Genomic DNA, 22,856 nt, shown 5'->3' with positions numbered 1-22,856 from the left:
TGTTTTGATCAAAATTGAAACCATTTCGTTATTGATCATGAATGCTGCTCTTTATTCCACAGTCCAAGACTTCCTTTGTTGTACTGGTGTTTGATCGAAAAGGGTTAGAAAAGTTGTATCCATGGCACTTTGTGTTTTGCATTTGATTAGGCACCTGGTTTATGCTAATTCTATTTCAACAAAATGCACTTCATTCGCTGCATTTCTATTTTCAATATAGCATAAGTTCTTGTTCGAAAAATGTTTCCACAGCACTAGAAGTTTAACGTTTAGCAAGTTGTTGCAATTATTTAATGATTCAAGCTTTGATAAAGGATGTTTAGCCACAAAATTCATGTTAAGCTACTCGCTGCACTTATCAAGCTTTGAAAGTAAATGTTTGAAGTGTTTCTTTGGTTACTTTAATGTCCTCTTTTTCTCTTTTAACTAATAACTAGTCATTGCAATTTCTTTTACAAATAGTTTCCATACAAAACAAATTACTAAATAGGCTTATCTCCATAGACTACACGTTTAAGTATCCAACCCTTTCGAACTTTACTAATAATCAGCATACTTTTTCTTCTTAAATTACTATTTTTATTACTTCAAAACTGTGTCAGGTATTTTACATTTCCATCACGCGAAACGCATTTATGCCTCCTAATTCATTTATCAAATGCCATTGTTTCCTCTTTTATTGGTTGCTTTTGGCATGAATTTAAGTCCTTGAGGTCCCTCAAGGCGGACGAACAGCAATCAGTCTTGAGGTCAAATTTTCATCAGCGCAAATTTTCTTTCCTTTTTCTTGTTAAACGCAAGACAATATTAACCGCCGAAGTGGACGTGTACGACACCTATGCATGAAACAAACAGTCCCTTCCCAACTTACTCTACACATGAAACAAACACCTATGCATAAAAGCAATTTCTTGTTTCCCAATTGCTATTATCTGTTCTCGTCGCACAGGCATCTAGCAGCTTGTAGAGCAAAATAAGTAAGGATGATGTCAGCACCTGCTCGTCGAAGACACATCAAAGATTCTAACATCACTCTTTCCTCGTCAATCATTTTAAGAACGCCACCAGCTTTGATCATAGAGTATTCTCCTGAAACCTGGATAGAAGGGGGGAAGATAGGGCCAAATTAGATATAAACAAAACCATAGATGTTAACTGATTTATGCAAATCTGAAAGAACAATCATTCATCTAGTATATACTTTCAAATTCCTGAGAAAGTAACTTTTTTGAAGCATCAATGGGATACAGATTAATTTTCACCTCATTTTATGCAAAGTACAAACCATGCACAACTAATTGGACCATACTGGCTCTAATTCCAAAGGCATTGCTTTCGTAACTTTATATCCCAAGGAACAACACATGTTTCATGTTTCAGTGTGATTAGTACCAGAAATCAACAGTTACAGCAAAATTGGATTGTGTGCCAAAATAGAACAGCATTTTTGCTCCCTGTAATTGAGCCATCCATCCAGTCTTATAGAAAGAAAAACTGCTTAAGTTCCTCAGTATGATCACTAAATTCAATCACAGAGATAAATTGATAGGAATAGGTCCAACCTCTCTGACGTAAGCTCAAGTAATGTATAACCATCTTATCAATTAGAACTTGACCCTTCACTTGGAATTAAATCTTCATTCCTATGGCTGTCACTTTTGAAACTTGGCCATTTTATCTCATTATTTGTATCATATACAACTCAAGTAAACAGAATATATCACCCCAAATGAATCATCCTCCAACCACAATATCTCAAACAAAAATAAATCAATAAATACCAATATTGCTATCCACAAGAAAGCATTATGCTTATAATGTGGAAACAAAGATGCATCAAGGCTGTTTCCATGTTATAACTATGAGTTGGGAAGCAGAACTTGCAGCAAAAATACAAGAAGTTTGCGGGAGATTTTTTGTTTGGGGGGGGAGGGAAGAGGAGGATTTCACGAAGCCATTAACATTCAAATAATACACTTAAAATGGTCTTCTTTTCTGATTAATCATGCACTACCCATATCATTTTAAAGAATTTTAAGATCCAAAAATCGAAGTGAAGTCCAGCTGCAAGTATGTATGCCCTTATGATGCAACAAACAAGAGAACAGGAAGAACAAAACTAATGGGTAGATGCATGAACTAAGTAGCATAGAAAGGGTTTTATATCAAGTGACATCATTGGGCTTATTCAACATGCATTTGTCAGACATTGTTCCTAAAATGTTAGATAGCCAATCAATACATGAGTATAAAGATCAAGTACTCTACCAAAATCAGTAGTATGAAGTACTTTATATCACTTAAAAGTTGAGCCCGAAAATTTTGAATCACAGGAGAGTTTCATGTCAATGAGGAATCTCGAACTTTTAGGATTGTATCTATTCTAAATTTGGCTCATCGGTTGTTTAATTCTACAGTCTCCACCTTAAAGGAGTAATTGTTTCAATATTGACTAATCGTTGTGAATGTTTTCCCTAGCCATTCTCCTCTGTAATTTTCTGTGTTACTGACCCAGTATCAGACCCAATTTCATCAGGATGAATGGTCATATAGCTTTTCCTGCAATTAAGTTAGTTCGTGTGCTCATGCGTTGAACTCGCTCATGTACTTATGCCTTGAACCCATCACTCCAAAGATAAAGAAAATAAGAGAACACAAATGAACAATGACAACAGATCATCCCAAACTTTCTTTATTTCCATTGGTTATTTCCTCATTCTTGTGGAACCTGTGCATTCCATCTTATTCAATCCCCAATTTCCATACCCTTGTCCTTGATCAAATTATCACAGCAATTTAGGTGATTTATAGGTGTTAATCTTTCAATTACCTAGAGCTTTATCTTCTTTGTTTCTCCTATTTAGAGAAGCAATTAAGGCAAAAAAAGAAACACGTTTTCATTAATGACTTTCTTAGTTACTATGCCCATGAAAATATTCTGTTCACAATAAGAATTGTAGAATTGGAATCACATTTCAAAACATATTTGCTCCACTTGTATAATGAAGCTGGCACAAGATTGATACTGCAATTCCTATATCAATTTCAGAGTTGAAAATCTAAAAGCATTTCAGGTACCTGATAAGCAGCAATTGGCAAAGAAGAATTGTCACGAAGAAGCCGTATAATATCTAAATAAGGTAAACCAGGTTTCACCTGCAGCACAGGTATCACCAAAAGTCAGCAAAGCAGTAAAAGAAGTAAGGATTTGCAGTCAGATAGATGCAGAAAGCAAAACCTACTAGAAGGATATCAGCTCCCTCAGCCTCATCTTCACTGGTCTCAATAAGAGCCTCCCTATAGTTTGCGGGGTTCATCTGATAACTGTGTATGCCAGAAGAGAACTATGTCAGAGGACTTTCTCAAAGACAACATCTTGAGAATGTGACAAAAAACTTTCACAAAGTATGGTACGTTTTCTTGTCACCAAAACGGGGATTTGAGTCCAATGCATCTCTGAAAGGGCCATAAAATGAGCTTGCGTACCTACAATACCGTTTAAACAAAATTCAAGGAACCAATAAGAAACTCAACAAAATACAGCTATCAGAGTTGGATTGATAGATATTTTAACGAGTTACTAGTTTGCTGACCATGGTATATGGATGAATAGTTTTTCCGGTGAAAGCAGCTTGTGACCAACTCATGTTTCAAATATTACCAAGATCAAAGAAATAAAGAAATGTTGGCACAGGGAAGCCATGAGTTAATTGTACCCTCTCATAAATGAAGTTGATTATTCTCTCCCTCTTTCCACTGATCAGGAATGCATCCATATTATCAGGTAAAGCATATAAAGGGCAACCTATGCCTACAAAAACAAAAAGCTAGAAACTATGGTGACAGATAATGCCTCTGTCAAACTAAGGTTGCTAAAATTGAATTCCTGCAGTCCCATTGTCTGGTAAGATGATTATTTTTCTAGTATATTTCCAACTGTCTGCAAGTTTCAGATCTCATATAGAAATTTGGTAGTATAAAATTAATATTATTCGCACAAAAAAAAAAAGAAAAACTGTTGCAAATCTGGAATATCTTTTTCTATGTATATCCCATGATTTTCTGCTATATCCCATGATTTCTGCTCTATTTTAGGATTGAATAATTTACTCCTAATGTATTTTAGGATAGAATAAATTAGCTCCTAATTTTTAGGAAATTACAGATTTCATGGAATTGATAAAAGTCAAATTCCATTTGTATAAATGCTGTACAGAGCCTAGAACAAAAGATATGACAGAACAATTCAGTTTTTCTTTTTGTTCAAAAACAGATTACTATTATTCGCACTGCAAAAACAAAAAGTAAGATCACAATTATTCAAACAAACATCAATGTCAAATACACTGCTAAAAATGCCCTTTGGCATGAAGAAAAGATTCTTTTTTTGGGGGGGGGGGGGATTGGGTGGGATGGGGCAGAAAGATATTAGAGAGTAGATTGATGTGAAACTTGTCAAAGTAATGATAAATCAGTCATTCACATATCAGTTTAAGCAACAGATTACTTGGCCGTGTAGGACATTATGGACACATGCTGGAAGCCTTCACTGTCAAGGGCTGCTCGAATTGCTCCAACCCGACCATCCATCATATCACTGGGACTAACAACATCAGCCCCTGCCCTGGCCTACATTTTAGAGACATCAAAACATAAAAGAGAGGGAGATCCTGAAAATTGAAAATGATCGCAAGCTTGATGGAATGCGGGTAGGATCCCAGATATATCATGTACAAATTTGAGAAATCTCCCCAAGGATGCCGTGCAAATCAATATCTAGAAACTCAGAAGAAGAGATATGCATCTCATATTGATTATTACCAGGACATCAGGACAGAAGGGGAAAAAAATGCTTGATAAGTTTCCATAGAAGACTTAGATACCTGTGCAATAGCTTGCTTACACAACTGGTGGACAGTTTCATCATTCATTATGACTCCTGCAGATATTTAAATGAGTATAACAATTAATAATACCCATAAAACAGCTTCTAAAGGAGTTCCAATCAATTAGAGAATACTTGAAGGTGCTGAAGCTGAGAACCACAACTGGTAGAAAAAGCCCAACACTCTTTTGGCTAATCACTAATTAAGACCTTTCCCACAATAAAAGAGTTGGATAAAATTCTTCCACTTTATTCTTTTTCCATGTTTTACTTATAATCCTCAGAAATCCTTCAATCTATGAAAATATTTTCATGATACTAACAACAAAGCATTGGCTATGAAATTTATCATTGATACGAAGAATAAAGCATTTCAAATTTCATTTCGCTCAACTTATGTAAATAGTGAGCCTAACATATATCATCTATGATCAAAAGTGCAAGCTACAGTCTGTTGAAGTTACATGTTCAAATTGCAACTACAAGCCAGTCTACTGCTTGACTATTACTATGAAAACTTCAATACTGCACTGACATTGTAATTCGCCTGTCAAATGGAGCTTTTAGTTCTCAAACAAGTATAAAGTCCAACCTTTAACAAGTGGTACATCAAACTTAACAGCTTTCTGATTGTTACACATGATTTTCAGTTTAAGTTGATATGTTTGAGACATGAGACAAACCTAAGGTTTTAGTTTTCCTTTATTTGGGTGGGGTGATAACTTAAAGAATCCCAAGATGCTCCAGTATCTACTATACAAGAGGGCCAAAATATGAATGAAAGTTACAAATCTTAGTAGGATATTTTTCTAGAGGATCCCTTATCCTCTTCATTTGTGGCTTCTCAAAGTTCTTTCTACAAATTGAAATTTTTTATCTGCATTATGACAATGGAAGTTCATCATCCAGATTTAGGTATGGCGTTACATAACCATATCCAGTAGGAATAATTTTGCAAGTTGTGCCAAAGCTTGAGCGTAAGTACTTGTATAAGAACAGTCATCCTCAAACTTCAAAGGGATTAAGTATATGAACATTGTGCAGTTTCTCAGGCCAAAGATGTCCTCAAGAAAATTGCATACAGTATATTCCTATTACATGTACTTATAAATATAATGTGCAAGAGACAACTATGCTTCAATAAATAGTAGATAACCAGAAGAATCATAATGGTAGACAAATCCAGTGCGCAACTATGAAAGAATCACTAAAGCGAATCAGAATGCTGGGAAATTTGGAAACTATTACAAGCGAAATTCGACCTTGAATTCCAAAGTAAACATGACCATTCAGAAATGATCAAAATTTTAAACTAGGTTTATTCAGCTGTTTTGTATATGTTTTGAGGCAGCGGGAGTTTAGTAACGTGGCCTATAAGCTTCCCAGTATGCAACTTATAGGAATGCAGTTTTGTGGCTCCATCATAGCCTAGGCCAGCTCTCGCAATGTAGTCATGTGCCGTCAAATCTGGGCCATGAACTGTGCTCAGTTCAAGACAACTACAGTATTTCAGCTAATAAAAGAATGTTGCCATAACACCGCCACAACATATTAAACATCCACCTTCATTAATCTTTGAATACCACATACCAGAATAATTGTTAACATAAAACCCTCACCTACTTACACAGTATTTCCTTCAAACAAAAAATCCTTGGGGCTACATCAAGCTTACTGCTAGTAGCTTTTGTTTTCTGCTGCAATCAGAAATCCTACACCAATCTACTTATGACAAAATAATCAATTATTCTTTTCTTCCACTAAAAGTGCCAAACATCAAAACATTAACTTATACCAAAAATGTGTGTTAAATTTGACTTATATTGTACAACTGCATTTGTCGAGCTATAACATCCAGTCTCAAGTGCTTCGTAACAAAGCCACCGCATTTACAACTCTCTTCCAAATTAGTATCATTGTGCTGCTGCAGTTTATCATACACTTGTACAATATTTGACCACATCTAACAATTTACACACTTCTTAGGCTAATTTAGTTGCAACAATTTCAGAGAAGAATTAAAAGACAAAAGGACACATGACAACACCAAGGTACAAGGGGGAAAAACAGACAAAATGGGAAATCAAACAAATACATTGCTTGTGCCATGTCTCTTATTGAATTCAAAAAGAGTAGGTTCATGTTTTATTAGAACCTAAATCTGCAAATCCACTCAAAATAGATAGCCAGGCCAAATTCGCTTAAGTGCCCCATGAGAGGGAACAATGGACCACCAAGGAGAAACTTTTAAAGTGCATGCAGTAGAAGTTCAATAGTACTCATAAACAACCCCACCATTAAAACAAACAAGAAAAGCATACATCAATATACTTAAAAGTGAGCAACAGCAATAAGAATAAATTTATCAATTCATCCCTAGCTTCGAGAAAGTGGGCAACAAATCAATGCAGAATTTAATCCTAGGATTGGAGCAAAAAAGTAAATCTTACCATCTTCCCTCACAATGCCATCATGCCCATCTGAAGAGTAAGGGTCTAAAGCAACATCTGTGTAGATAACCTATTAATTGATGTGTCAGACAACATACATTCCTACATTCGAATGAAAAAACCAACAATGAAGTGTTACAACATACAAGATCTGGATATTTGTCTTTGAGCAGTCGAATGGCACGAGGTACTAATCCATTCTCATTGTAAGCTTCATCTCCTGTGGGGGACTAAATGAAGAAAGATGATCAAATTCATCATTTACTTAATCCTGAAGGACAGTCTTAAACAGAATAAGCAAGAACCTTCAGAGCATCTGGAACTTTAGGGAACAGCACAATGCTGTTGACACCAACATCTCGAGCTTTGGAGACCTGCATCAGAACAAGATTAACAAATGACTTCTTGATCTTTTGGACAGATTATTTTAGCCAGAGCAGGAAGGGATATGACAACACACTCAATGTCACATGATAAACCATTCACTAAGGTAGGCAAAATGAAATTTAAAATCTCCTCAGAGTTCCAATTTAAAATCTGACCCTTCAGGTAGCCTTTGTTACATGACCTCAGGTTGGAGTATCAGTACGGGTATGCATCTAGGTGTTAGGCTTGATAATCTTCTATAACATGATATTGGCAACATGGATACCATGCAGGACACACTTTTATGAGTATTATCAAATAATATTAGTGGAAACTTTGTAGGTGTAAGCTGTAACCTTCACTTGGTATATCTGACCTATGTATTTCATGTAACTGCTCAACTGTAACTAAATGGATATTTTTTTCTTCGTTCAATATTCTTTGTAAATGTACTTATTTACGTACACTAATAAGATCATTTCTGTTTCAAATAGGTAGTTAAAGTAGTTATGCCTAGCTGCCAGAAAGTTACTAAGCGCTGGAAGTCAATAGTGACAGTTCCTCCATATCTGAATAAAGGCACAGAGCTACTATTGTAATCTTATTCTGGATGTATAAACTTTTGAATAACCAATTCTTCTGTCCCATTCTGTTCTATCTGCTTCCTCTCCACTCTCATTCTGCCATGCTCTCTTCTGTTAGTAGGGATCATAGCAGCTGGTATCGGATCTTCCAGTCCTTGGATCTTGAAGTTTTGATTTCCCTCCAACGGCTGAGGGAACTCAATTGTACTCTCTAAGGAACAAGTTAAGACCGGAAGACTCATTTGCAGAATTATATGTACTCCATTAACGCGATTCTAAAGTCTGCAGAAATGAAAACTTTCATGGCAACCATTACTACTTTTATGAAGAAAGAGGAATTCTTGCTATTCCTACAGGCTAATCACAAAGATTCAGCAGGGGACATAGACAAGGAGAAGGTGGTCATTTGGTTACAGAAAAAGGGGAAACCATTTCCCCAAATTTTGTGGGCATCAAGCCAGGGAATGTGACAGGAAGTGTGTGAAGCTTTTCCAGTCGTATGGCATTACTGATTCCCAAAAAATGTAGATGGCAGAAATCCATTTGGAGAAGAAAGTAAACATCTGGTTCCAGAATCTAAAATTGGACAGAGTGGAAGGAATTTAATGAGGAAGAGGTAGAGGTATTGGTAATTTGGGGGATGAAGATGGAGTGCAAGAACTCAACAAGCTACAGCAAACCTCTTCAGCTTTGACTTATGAAGAGAAATTTCAAGAATTGAAAGCCTTAATTTTGCTTAAGAACCCAGGGTTGAGTGAGAACCTATCACTTTGCAAGCAGCCTTGAAGTTGCTAGATAGCAGCAACAAGCTCTTATGGACTCACCAAGACAAATAAAACAGTAACTAGGTCTGCCCCTTTTCCTAAGTCAGGTTCGGGATCAAGTTTTCAGATGAGCAAGGATTTCATTTCTCAGGCTGTGAGTTTTCATTAACCAAAAAAGATAAATGATTGGGTGGCAGCATGCCACTGTGGCACCATGCTACTTCCTTGATTGGTTCTCATAAACACTGAGGAGCATCAAAAGAATGCCTAGATTGTAAAGCAGTACTCTGAAGACAAGATCCAAGAGCACCATCTCAAGTCAAAGCACCCAAAATACCCTCAACCATATCCGACACAGATCCCAAACTAGCATCCATGACAAATCCGTTGAGACAGGTACATAGGCGATGGCTATTGAGTTGATGTAAGACAGTACAAAAGGAACTTCACTCATGAGAAGGTGTTCATGAAGCTGCAAAAATGACAATAAGCAAAAAAATTGACCTTTGAAAAGCTAACATTACATCATCTGACAGATTCAAGGTCCTATGAATGAGGCCTTGGTTAATGAACAATGAAATAACCAAGATTGAGGCCCAAAAGCATGACGTCGTAGACTCAAGTCTTGTTTATAGACATAGGCAAGAAATGCAACTTGACAGCAAAGCAAAACTGAAAGTGATTTTCAAAAGAGAAGACACTATATGCTAAGCTTGTTCATGTTAACCACTACTGAAAATATCTAAAAAAACTATGAATAAAGAAATTTAAGCAAGATTACTAGCATCTAAGGAACTTCAGAAAGCTGATTCTGAATCCAACTAAAACTCCTTTAAAATCATGCAAGCAACTAAAGACCATTAGTGCTGCTGAATAAGAATTATGAGCATCTTGATTCACAGCCAGTGGAAGCAAAACATGATTTGATTGGAAAAGCATGGAAAACATGCTTCAAGAAAGAAAAAAGATTAACTGCAACTATTCATGCGTGCAATAAAAGACAAAACTAGAACACATCTAGAGATGGATTTGGCTAAAAGTGAGAAAGCTACTAAGTCTTTTGACTTCTCCGTAGGTACCCCAGACCCAAAATTGAATGGGACTACATCTTTGCTAACATTAAAACAAAAGATTCAGAAATTCCTATAGCTGATGTGGTTGATGTTTGTGAGGTTGGAAGATAGCCTGTAGTTCAGAATTTCACAAAAGAGACCACAACTGAAAAACAGAAGATTTATTTCACATGAATTTCCAACAAATGTAATAATTACCAAAAGGTGGAAGTGCTAGAAAAAAGATCTCATAAAATCACTGAAGAAACTGAAAAATAAATGGCTAATTTAAAGATATTAACTCCCCTGAAGATGACTAAAACCCACTCCAATACTAAAATGCTGCACTAATAAATTCCTGCAGCCCAGATAGTCTTCAATCTTTTTCTGAACTCCTAACCGTATCACATGTGGAGAATATTTTAGCTCATGCAACAGCTAATGGAGATAAACAAAAAGGCCCTAACTGAGGTTTTCTCTCAAAAATAGGAACCTCTTACAGATAAAAAGGATGTTTTGATGGAAGATAAGCTCAAAGAAGTAGATTTGAAGGTACTTAAAGCAACAGCTCATGAAGATATCAAGACTACCATCTTATTTCTACAAGGAAAGTCCACTTATTTTCATCCCTCTTGTATTCAGATACGACAAAGAGTTAATAAGCAGTGGATTTTGATTCTTTCGGATTTCAAAGCTCAAGATCAACTTTTCACCACGAATTGAAGCAGAAAACTAAAGCCTCAATAAGATATCAAATTGATCTAAGCACTTTAGCCCTCATATCCAAGCTACTAGTAAGGCCCAAGCACAAGCTAGTTACTGCCATAATTTGATACCTCAGACAAAGCAACGCCTTAGTGAACTTCTTAATTTGACTCCTTCAAGCTGTGTTTTGTGTGTAGTTCATCGTATGACTTGGACTCCTATAATCGAACACTTAGTTCTGAAGCTATTCGAATCAAGTGGCCAACCTCATATAAAATAGGAGACTACTTCTAGTGAAGTAAAATCAACTAGTTCCCATTTAATGCAGTCAGAAAAGAGTTCACTGAAATCTAAACTTGAAAACCTTCATGATATTTCAAGCCTCAACTAAGCAATTCCATCCCTGGAAGATTAGCAGCCTGACAAGGAGCACAAAACATAGATCAAATGCTTAAATGAAGTTTCATTGTAGTTTTATTCTTTGAGCTTTTTGAACTTTCAGGAGTTTAGTACTGAGGACTGTGATGGTCTTTCAATTATTTTATTATATTAGGAAACTAAATGGGATAGTTGTTATAAGGAAAGGAGTCCCAGAAAAGTTCTAAAAGCATTTTGCTTGGAATACAGGAGTTCATTTCTTAATAGCGTCCTATCTTTTAGGGGAGTTTATGGCTTTTAAATGCTCTTGTTACAACTTTTTTTTTGGTCTTTTATTTGGCTCATGGGAAACTCCAAACCTTACAAAAGGAAAGGGGAAGGGTTTGAGAGTCAAACAAGGACCTCTAGTTACCTAATTAATGTTCATACTAGCTGAGCTGGATCTCTGGGATGTTACTAAGTTATCCACATGGAGATTGATCAACAATGAATTCAGATGTTGGGTCATTAGATGTTTTCTTCCTTTCTTCTTCCCCTCTTTCTCCTCGTGTTACTATTTGTGGGTACTGTTCACAGCCCAAGATCATTTCTTCTACTAGCACAGTAGCACTAGGCAAGATTATCCCAAATTTGTCCTAGATCACTACCACTATGTACGCATCCACTGTAAAAGAATCTCAAGATCACCATATCATCTTAAGGAGAAATTCCTTACTCTAGGGGTGGTTCCTGGTAAATCCTAGATATGATTTCCAGACTTCCCTTCTTCCTATTTCCTAAAATCACTTCTTCTAATTGCAGTCCTTAAATCAAATATTTCTTCTGCAATCTGTTGAAATCAAACCTCATCATTAAATTGAATAAAGAACCATTAGGTCAACAATTCTCCAATCAAGTGAACTTGAATGACTCGCAGCAATAGAGCTGTTAGTAAATTCCATAATTCATGAAATTACAAAATATCCCTGATACTGGAATTTAATATGTTTAATGACTACCTACAGGAAGAATACATCAAATATATCATACAAGGCACCTCCTAGGCATTAAATCCATTTTAGGCTGATCCTTCTCATATTAGCTCAATTTGTATGAATTTTGCAACATTACAAATGAACTTGATGGTTTTTTTTCTAATTTTCTCATTTTTCTAAGCAATCTAACAATAGCATTACTGCCCCTTCAATTAATAAACCTGCAAATTATAGTACTGTAAAGGAAATATTTCTCAAACGCGCTTCACGTTCAACAGTTTGATTTCTAAGAAACAAGGTAAGAATTGCATTTTTGCAGAGATGAAAAGAATTTGTAAGAGCCTGTTAACCTCTTCTAGTAAACCATGTCTCCATCCAAGCCTGTAACAACCAGGCATCGCTCCAATTGGTGTGTCCTCTTCACCTACAAATATTGTTAAATAACTGGAATCAATTACATGCCAAGACACGTATAAACAGCCAATATATGAAGTATCTAACCACATCACGCATATATAACAAATACTAGGATGAATGTAGGCCTGCACATTAGATGTAGAAAAAAAATACACATAAATGAACAGCATTATATGACTGACCTTCATGAATGAAAAGTGGATACACAAAGTTTGCAGGAGATAAAGTCGTTTCCTGGAAGGCAGCCCGCAATGCTGGTGATTTACGATTTCGACGAGGACGTCGACTTAGTGGCTGATGCAAGAGTACATATTAGTGGAGCAGATTAAACTATATAGCAACTATATGCTTTCAAGTTACGCAAAATAGACATACAGTAAAAGGATTTTATCAATCAACAGACTCAAACAATCACCATGAGTTGTGCAATACAACATTAAAGAATAATTTCACGTTTAACATTAAAAAATGCTAATATGCATGAACAATGGCCACCATTTGGATTGGGGATTTGAAGGAAGGCAAAAGTGATGGTTTAGGGAGGAAAGTGAGGCAGAAAAAGGCAACATAGAGGTCAAGGTATAATTAACTTCGAATTCTTCTTTCCATCCAAAGGTTGAACTAAAAGAAGAACACAGGAAGATTATTCATAAAACATCGGCTAATGCCAAAACAAGTCTTTCTATTTATGGTTACAGTACAAATAATCCTGGAATTGATACCAAAGTTGTGTCTAATCAATTTTAACAGCAGTGACAACTACAACCACCTACAAATGTAGAATGAACTTCTAATTCATTATACTCTAAGCAAAACCTCTTCCATTAAATACAAAACTTCTAAATCTCCTTGCTTGCAACTCCCATGCTATTATCCCATCCCATTGTTAAAGTCCTATTTCCATCTTAAGTTCCTCTCTCCCTTCCTTATTCCTAATTCCAAGAGGCACATTTACATAATTGTCATCACTACAATAATAGCTGATTGTGGTTTCTCAACACTATTATGAACTTTTTCCAATATGAGTGGTAAAGTTCCAACTAAAGTTGTTATTTTAGTCAGCAAATCTTGTACCAACCATCATAGGAATTTAATCCATTGGTGGTTCATCTCTAGTTTCAAATTTTAGTAAGGGTTAAATCTTAGTTTGCAATTGCAAGAACTGGAATAAGTGAGGCAAACTAGGAAGTACACCCAGATTTACCATAACAAATGGTATGAGACCAGATCTGGAACTGACTATTAATTCTTTCAAAATCTCCTCCAGATTTGCATCTCCCATACAAGAGGAGGTGCACATTCTATATGGTTGGTAAACACTTCATTTTGAAGTAAATCTAAGTTATATCAGCTTTCCAGTTAACTAAAAGTACTTCAGTCCTTAGTATTTGGCTAAAAGAGTCTAGTCATACCAGGAAACTACATGTCAGGTTGCTTTAAGAAAATACAAAAAAAGAAAAAGTTTAGTTGCAAAATTGAACAAGTAACTCTCTAAGGCTTGGGCCTCATAGGAGGCTTGACTTCTAATATTAAAGATCTCAAGTTCAATTAAAATCAAATCAGGTCAGAACATTCTTTATCCAAAAGGTATACACATGGAACCCTTACAGAATAAGTTTCAAGTTCCCATCCAACACCATTGTTAGCAAAATTAATTTTCTCACCTAAAACATAAACCATTTACATCCCACCAAACAAACCTAAATTCTGGTTTACTGAAGCCAACAACTTAACATGTACGAACTCAAATCATGTATTCGTACTACTCCTTATTTCTCTTATTGATGTCTATTTTCATAAATACATTAGCAAAATTCTACAAGTCATTCTTAATAGCTGGGAATACAGTCAAGTGCATCTAATTCTAAAGGTTGTATACCTAATGGTGGATATATTGGTGCCCAAATTTAAATTAAAGATCATTAACTACAAGGCTCTATACATTAATATGAGAATGCATGTCCTAAAATTCATGATTAAAGCAGTGTACCCACATTATGCTAAGGCCTCAATAACATGTAGAGAATTATCTGTTTGCATTGTCATGAGCTCACAAGGTATTAATCCAGGAAAGTGCTAAATAGATTACTCAATTTTTGAGAAATTTGAACAGTGAGATGATGCATCACCAGTTGGCTCCAATCATTCAATATATTAAGAATCTAAGCTACAAAAGAAATGCTTGGATTAAAATATTAAGAGCAAAGGTGTCCCAGAGAGTCCAAATATGATTCCAAGAAAAAGTTTCTCAAACAAAATATGGCAAAGATGATTTGAAGTACTTATTTGGTATTACGAAATTGGATCCTATGCCAAAATAAAGATTGACAACAGGAAACACAGCCAGAGTGTCAGACCAAAAAAAGTGTAAATGACAACAGCAGGTAAGCCAATAAGGCAGATATCAAGAACTCATACAAATAGGAACTACATCTCATAATAATCTCCTCTCCTGAAGATGATTAAATGTGGAATCAATGATCTACAAACTATGTTGTCCAATTATGATAGGAATAATTTGCAACTTTTAGATGCTTAACTGCGTAACAAACACAAGTGCTGAATCATCTAATGCCTGGTGAAGAAAGAGGTGAAGAAAGAGGACAGCAGACCAGTTAACTCTAGCTCATTTTACAAGATATTGAATAGTATTTTCGAGTATAAAGAAATGACTATTTGAAGAAACTATGATTCAGAAAGATTTCATCTTTATTTGATATGACAATCTTATCCACATATTTGTATTTCTTATCCCCCATTAGTATAAACACTATCAAGTGCCAACTTCAATTATTTAGGGATGTTACATGTGTCATTTGGTTTCCTTTGCAATTGGAGAATCACCCTTATAATTTCCCAACATCATCTTATTGTGACCAATATACCTCATAGGACATTCATCCCAGAAAGTGTAAAGGCCCAATTTATTTCTTGGATTATTCATAGAATGTAAAACAATACGCAAATGAGAAATATAAAGTAAGTAATTGTCTGCATTGTTTGGTTAATATGCAGATAGATTAGAGTATAAACATTCTTACCTGCATATTTGATATCAGAGCTCAGAAAAGTCAGTTCGCCCAATTTATTCCTAGATACAACCCATACACTATCGCATGGACTTAGTTGACACTCAATTTTAAAAAAGCACTAGTGCGACAACAAACAAGGTTTTTTAAGGTAGGTCCTTGAAAAATTACCAAGTTGGTAGCTCCCATATGAAGTAAATCTTGCACTCTAATTCTTCTCTGAGGGTATTTACATTTTTAAAATAGCAGCAAGCAACAGTAGCTATCTGCTTCTGAAATGTGCAGCAATATGATTTGCGATATTTAACAAAGGCAGCTACCTGCTCATGCTGCACAGTAGCATCAGTTTGTTCTAGTCAACAGACACAGGAGTTTCTTCTCAACAACACACATAGGGATTCACTATCTTGAGCAAGGTTCTTATACAAGCAAAGCTACAACTGAATTGTTGTTCTAAATCTTCTAGTCTATTGAATGGTTCAATATTTCCATATGCATTCCCCTGAATTTGACCTTTATCTAAAATAACTTCTCACCTTGCTAAGCAACTAAATTACACTCCCAAACAATCGAAAGGAACTCATGCAATTGTTTCAGTTACTGTTGTACTGCTTTTGGTTAGAAATAAATCAACTTCAAGTTGGACAACCGTGAAGTTCAGATGATGCAAAAGCATGTTGTGCCTCAAACTTTGGAAATTACACGGGCAATTTTTGAGCCAAAAGCCATCACATTTCTTTCAGAAGTTAGAACATCCACAAGGTACAGAAGAAGAACTCTATATAATCTTTCAAAACATGACTCATACACAATAAAGGTTGAACCTCACAGTACTAACTAGTAGCAGTTGCATCTTCGTCCTTTTTCACAGTCCTTTCCAATGGACCTTTGAGAACTTTTGTTTCCTAAACTATATTTCCAAGGCTAACAAATCTTAGAAGCCATAATGGTGCTCATTTTTACTGAAATTCATGGTATTCATGATTTGTTATTATTATATTTTATCATGTCAACAAATTTTTAGAAAAAATTCTTTCTTGTATTTTATCAAAATATGCATTTTTTTTCGAGACAGGGGTATCCGGGCCGAACTAATCCCCAGCAGCCTGAGAGGAGAGGCCCATTCCTCTCGAACGCGTTAACCCCGGGACTCGCTCCATGGTGACCATATCCTAAAAAGGAGCAACACAGCACACCAGCTACCCCGGGTTGGGCGTTTTATCAAGATATGCATGCCGCATCAATAGATGTGTGATTTTTTCCCATGACTTAATAAGTTATACAAAAGAATCTCTGCATCAATACATAATCAAAAGGGGTTTCATATGGATTAGATCATCATCAACTAAAATCAACTAAAAAAGCCCAATAAAACTCCCAAATGTAATACGTCAATACAACTTTTTTTTATCAAAAAACAAAAATAAATGAAAACAAGTCCATGACAACAGCAATTTAAATTACAAAAAAAAAGGGAAAGAAAATTATTTACAAGTGAGGGCACCACGGGAGAGCCAGAAGGGGCGGCAGGCTTAGATGGGATTGGGGGCGCCTCCGGCACATTTCCGGCTACTACAGCTGCTTCACATTCAGCGTCAGACAATCCCAATTTCTTCGTAGGCCCATCAGCATGAGTTTCACTCGCTCTGACTGTAAACCTGAGCTTCGGACTTCTTCTCCAACTCTGTTTGACTAACGTCGACGATGATGGCCTCAAAAATAAGGGATTGCGATTCACAACAACTCCTCCTACATTACAGCCTGAATTCAAAGCTGTGGTTGAAGCCATTATCATCCTAATCACAATTCAACGACCAAATCACTGTAATACGCCAAATTGGCCAGTAGAAAGATCAGGTGATGTTAATTTGCTTAATTTGTGAAACCCAAATAATCAAATCTCCGTTGTTATACTCTTTGAGATGAGATGAAATACGACAATTTTCCTTAATTTAAAACCCCAAAAAAAAATGGACCAAGGTAAAAGAGGGAGAGGCGAACTAGATGCCGAAGGTGGGATTTGGGAGGTGAATCTTATCTGGAACAAATTTTATTACATTCTTTTGTGTGTTACTAATGAGATTTCCAGACTCATATGATTGGGCCACATCATCACTACGATTACGTGTGATAATGTTTTGGAGAAATGTCCAAGGTATAACAGTGGGATTCACGGTTATAGTGGGATTCATCTATGGTGCAAAATCGAGTCACCCGTACATAATTGGAAGAGCCAAGGGAAAGAAAATAATCCATCAATGTGAACCAATGTTGTACGACTTGGATCAGATTGGTCGGTTCGATCGATCCAATCATGAACCGGTCTTCTACTTATATAGTAAAAGTACGAATGATGGTTGTTGTGTTGATGTGGCTGTGTTTTATTGGCTGGAGGGTGATCGTCATTCACGTGCGAGCCGCGTGCTTTTCCCCGGAGAAGAAGTGGGATTTTTGTTGTCGTTTGTCCGAGAATGAGGACCTTTGGTCCTTTGGTTTTTTTTGATGATTAAAGTTGTTTCCAGCGACCATCATTTTCTAGTCAGCAGATAACCAGTTGAGTAAGTTTATGAGGGTTGGTGATGGTTTGATTGATGACAAGTGTTAGGCGATGGACTCAATGTACTTTTGCATGATTTTACGATTTTGCTCTTCTTTTAAAATCAACTACACCGTTGTATACTGCTGAGCTTCTTTCTTGTTTTCGTTCTCTTGTGAGAAGAAGTTTTAGCTCTGGTTTAGAGAGCTGCCAAAAATAGACTTTTTGCTCTTTCCCTTTGATTGAAAGGACTGAAACCTCTTTGTTTCTCCATGTATGTAGAGGTTTCTATGCTTCTGGTGCCGCCTTTTCCAGATATCCTCATCATGGTCCGCGGTAACTATGCCTCATTTTCATTTTTTTTCTTCCTCTCCAACTGCTTGCTTCTATCTGCTACCTTTTAATCGCGTTTCTTTTTTCCCTCTTCCTATTTTCTTTCTCAAAGTTGCTGTCTTGCTACCTTCTTTTGTCGAATTTAATTCCGCTGTTATTGTTTACTCTTAACTCCTTGTGAGTCTGTTGTCTGCACTGTCATGTTTATTTGGTTTTTTTACCCTAAATCTTATGGCCTGATTAGCTGTTACCGTTGCATTGGCTGTTTGCTTTGCTTTGCGCCTCATTCTTGCTTCTTCTTTTTTCTTTTTTTTTTTCCTTTGCATTCCTTCCCACAGCTTTTCAACTTTGTGTTCCATTTCCCTCCTGTCAGTGGTTCTTACTTCCCTGTTTTTTTAATCCCTTTTGTTCTACAATTCTTAATGCATACAAGTTAGCTTTCCCCACCTTCTGTTTGATACTTTTTACCCTTTTCCTCTTGATTTCCTTCTATTTTTTTCCCCTTTGTTCTCTGCTGCCTTTTATAGCACATTTACTCTTTGCCATTGTATCTTCTTAACCTTTTTCCCTCTCGTTGTTTTATTGGGTACAGAAGCAGGTTCTGTCCTATTTTCTGCTGCTCTACTATTAGCTGATAGAGGCTTGTTATATGCATCTAAGGTTAAGGTGACATCGCTTATCCTCCCTTCTATATATGCTTACCTTTTTTGCTTTACCTGTTAGCTTGCTCCTGGCCAATAAACATTTGTTCCATGCTTTTGTTAAAGCATTTTTTTATGTTGCAAGTTTTGTTCAGCCTTTTGTCTGCTTTATGCTTATCTGCTCGATTTCATGGTTCTGTGTAAGACCTGTGCTTTACCTTTTCTTTCCTCTGTTTCTTTTTGGAGCAGAGCCGTTTGGTGCATGCCTCATGACTCTGTTATGCCATTTCTTTGTGTTACAATTTTCCTTAAACTTTTGCCTCCTTTGTGCTTATTTTGTCGGCCTTATAGAGGTGCATTAGAAGTGTATGTCAGACTTTCTTTCCCTTGCTAAAGTATGTAGTCATCATATGGATAAGAATGCTATGCGGCTCAAAAAATACTCAGAAATGCCACCTCTGAAGAAAGCGGAACTTTTGCGCTCTCGAAGAGAATCTAGAGTAGCAAAGAAAGCTGAAAAAACTTTAGCTGCGCGCGTTCGTAAAGTTCCATTAGGCTATGTGGAATCTGGTGTGTCGTTCCCAAATACTCATCGCATACCATGTCGTAGTGAGGATCCAACTTCTATGCATTCTCAGCCGTTGGGAACCACAGATGTTGTTCTTCCCGCTGACAATGCCTCTGCGATTGGAGAAGTCTTAGAGTTCATGTCGCACCCTCTGCCTGGTCCCTTTAATAGTATGTGTAAATAGGTATCTTGGGAGGAAAACATCTAGTCACCGTATTATGAGTGACCAACTAGTATTTATAGGAGTACAAACCTAACCAACTATTTACAAGAATACCCTTACTAACTTATTATCTACAAGAATACTGATATTCTCCTAACACTCCCCCTCAAGTTGGAGCATATATATCATAAGCATCCAACTTGTCACAAATGTATTTTACCCTAGAGCTCTCTAAACTCTTGGTAAACAAATCAGCCAATTGATCTACAGATGGTACATGAGATGTCTTGATGACTCCGTCAAGCAATTTCTCTCGAATGAAGTGACAATCAACTTCAATGTGTTTTGTCCTTTCATGAAACACTAGATTAGACGCAATATGGACAGCCGCCTGATTATCACACACTAAATTCATAGGCTGTTTATGCTCAAACCCAAGTTCAAGTAACATGCTTTTCAACCAAACCAACTCACACACAGTGTGAGCCATAGTACGGTACTCAGATTCTGCACTTGATCTGGATACAACTGTTTGTTTCTTACTCTTCCACGACACTAAATTACCACCAACAAACACACAATATCCTATGGTCGATCTTCGATCTAAGGCAGAACCAGCCCAATCTGCATTACTATATCTTTCAATATCAGTGTGTCCATGATTTTGATACAACAACCCTTTTCCAAGAGCACTCTTAAGATATCTGAGAATCCGTATAACAGCATCCCAATGACTAGAACGAGAGGTATCAAGAAATTGACTCACAACACTCACTACAAATGAAATGTCAGGTCTCGTTACAGTGAGATAATTTAATTTATCCACAAGTCTTCGATATTGCTTAAGATCATCAAGTAATGCACCTTGATCTCTTGCTAATTTCACATTGGGATCCATAGGAGTATCCACAGGTCAGCAACCTAACATCCCAACTTCACTCAACATATCGAGTATATATTTCCTTTGACATAAATAAATCTCATATTTAGATCGAGTTACCTCAATACCCAAAAAATACTGTAGATGACCTAAATCCTTTGTCTGAAAGTTTGCCTGCAGATTGGATTTAAGTTTCTGGATCCCCACAATATCATCACCTGTAATCACAATATCATCCACATAGACAACCAATAAAATTTTACCAGCATTAGAATGCCGATAAAATACAGAGTGATCTACACCACATCTTGTCAAACCGAACTCCATGACAACACTACTAAACCGGTCAAACCAAACCCTTGGAGACTGTTTCAATCCATATAAGGATTTTTTCAAACGACAAACCAACCGCGGATTCTCCCCCTGAACAACAAATCCAGGAGGTTGTTCCATATATACCTCTTCTTCCAAATCTCCATGCAGAAATACATTTTTCACATCCAACTGATGCAATGGCCAATTATAAGTTGCTGCCAAAGGGATAAGAAAACGAACAGAGGTAATCTTTGCAACAGAAGAAAATGTTTCGAAGTAATCGATTCCATACACCTGAGCAAATCCTTTAGCTACCAGACGAGCCTTCAATCTATCAATAGAACCATTAGATTGTACTTTTATAGTGTACACCTATTTACAACCAACAACCGATTTACCAGACGGAAGAGGGACAAGATACCAAGTACCATTTTTATCCAAAGTAAGCATCTCTTCCTGCATAGCTAACCTCCAACCAGGATCATTGAGAGTATGGATAATAGACTTAGGAATGGATACCGAATCAAGAGATGCAACAAAAGAAGAATATGACAGAGAGAGACGAAAATAAGAGACAAAATTAGAAATAGAATGAGAAGCACAATGTCTCTTACCTTTACGTAAAGCAATAGGAAGATCTGACTCACAGGAGGGCGTCATACCTGGATTTGAAGATTGAAAGTTAATTGGTGAAGTGCGTAGCATATCAGGAGCTTTCTCAACCATGGAACGACGAGAATAAACTTGAAAATTAGGACGAGATAATCGAGTGGTGAAATCTGGTGAACTCGATAACTCAGGTAATAAAGATGAAGGAACTGGTAAAACAGGAGGAGAAAAAGAGGAACACTAGTCTAAATCACAAGACATACCTTGCTTCATAAAATAGGGAGTGGATTCAAAGAAAGTAACATCAGCACAAGTGAAAAAATGATTTAAAACTGAGCTGTAACATCTATACCCCTTTTGCGCTCGTGCGTATCCTAAGAAAATACATTTAATGGCACGAGAATCTAATTTATCCACTCCGGGAGCAAACTGATGAACAAAACACACACAACCAAAAATACGAGGAGGTAATTTAAATATAGGGTCCTGAGGAAAAAGAATGGAGTGAGGTAGTTGGCCTCCAAGAATATCGGATGGCATGCGATTAATTAAATAACATGCAGTTAAAACTGCATCACTCCAAAATTATTTGGGCACATTCATATGCAACAAAAGTGTTCGAACAACTTCGATTATGTGACGCCCCCACTTCTCCCTAAGGCGAACCAAAGGGTATCCGCGGGACGCCTGCCCAACTTTCGCCAGGATTCAAGCAATTTCCGTCCAAACTTAATACAATACTAGACGTTACGATTAAATATCATAAATACAATCAGTGCGTAAGCATTCAAGCTTATCAATATTCAACATCTGCCCAATCATTACATCGGGATCTCGAAATATATCAATATTCAAAATATACATCAATCACAAGTCTAGCCCCAAAATGCAACGGAAACCCTAAAAATAAGAGTACGCCAAGAGGGGTTTCTCCAACATTTCTCCAAGTCAAATCCTGTTAAGGAAAACAAATCTACAGGGTGAGCAAAACGCTCGTGAGGCCAAGAACACACATGCAAGCACGTAGTCCAGATAACAGTCCCAAATAACAGTCCAAGAGATAATTACAAGTAATTAATAAAGCCAGTGAAAGTAAGCAGAAACAATTCAAGAATATAGTAGCTCTCAGGAGCTAAGTTCCACTTGTTTTGCCAGTTCATTCGTATATCTTCCCGTGATGACTGTCCGTCAACCGGGCTGATATTTC

At 36.6% G+C, this 22,856-nt stretch overlaps 1 protein-coding gene across 1 annotated transcript; it reads right to left on the bottom strand.

Moving 5' to 3' along the window:
• Positions 1–650: 650 nt before the first annotated feature.
• Positions 651–17,564, bottom strand: LOC113768083 (delta-aminolevulinic acid dehydratase, chloroplastic-like). Its single transcript, XM_027312316.1, has 12 exons — positions 17,097–17,564; positions 12,758–12,869; positions 12,509–12,582; positions 7,641–7,709; positions 7,482–7,565; positions 7,336–7,405; positions 4,884–4,939; positions 4,508–4,629; positions 3,415–3,486; positions 3,243–3,324; positions 3,079–3,156; positions 651–1,096 (listed from the first exon to the last, which is right to left on the bottom strand). The coding sequence occupies exons 1-12, from the start codon at positions 17,397–17,399 to the stop codon at positions 929–931; spliced, it is 1,290 nt and encodes a 429-aa protein (XP_027168117.1). The 5' UTR covers positions 17,400–17,564; the 3' UTR covers positions 651–928.
• Positions 17,565–22,856: the final 5,292 nt, after the last annotated feature.

The sequence above is a fragment of the Coffea eugenioides genome, chromosome 4 (assembly GCF_003713205.1).
Source record: "Coffea eugenioides isolate CCC68of chromosome 4, Ceug_1.0, whole genome shotgun sequence".
In the NCBI taxonomy this organism is placed as follows: Eukaryota; Viridiplantae; Streptophyta; class Magnoliopsida; order Gentianales; family Rubiaceae; genus Coffea; species Coffea eugenioides.
This window is presented reverse-complemented; position numbering and strand designations above follow the sequence as displayed.

Bases quoted from the DNA above. Each gene is read 5' to 3' on its own strand.
- LOC113768083 (XM_027312316.1), bottom strand. From the start codon at position 17,399: ATGATAATGGCTTCAACCACAGCTTTGAATTCAGGCTGTAATGTAGGA. The intron at 12,870-17,096 runs GTAAATAATTTT...CTCTTGCATCAG, and splicing joins CTCCCGTGGTGCCCTCACTT to CCACTAAGTCGACGTCCTCG. The intron at 3,325-3,414 runs GTACCATACTTT...TGGCATACACAG, and splicing joins CGTTTTGGTGACAAGAAAAC to TTATCAGATGAACCCCGCAA.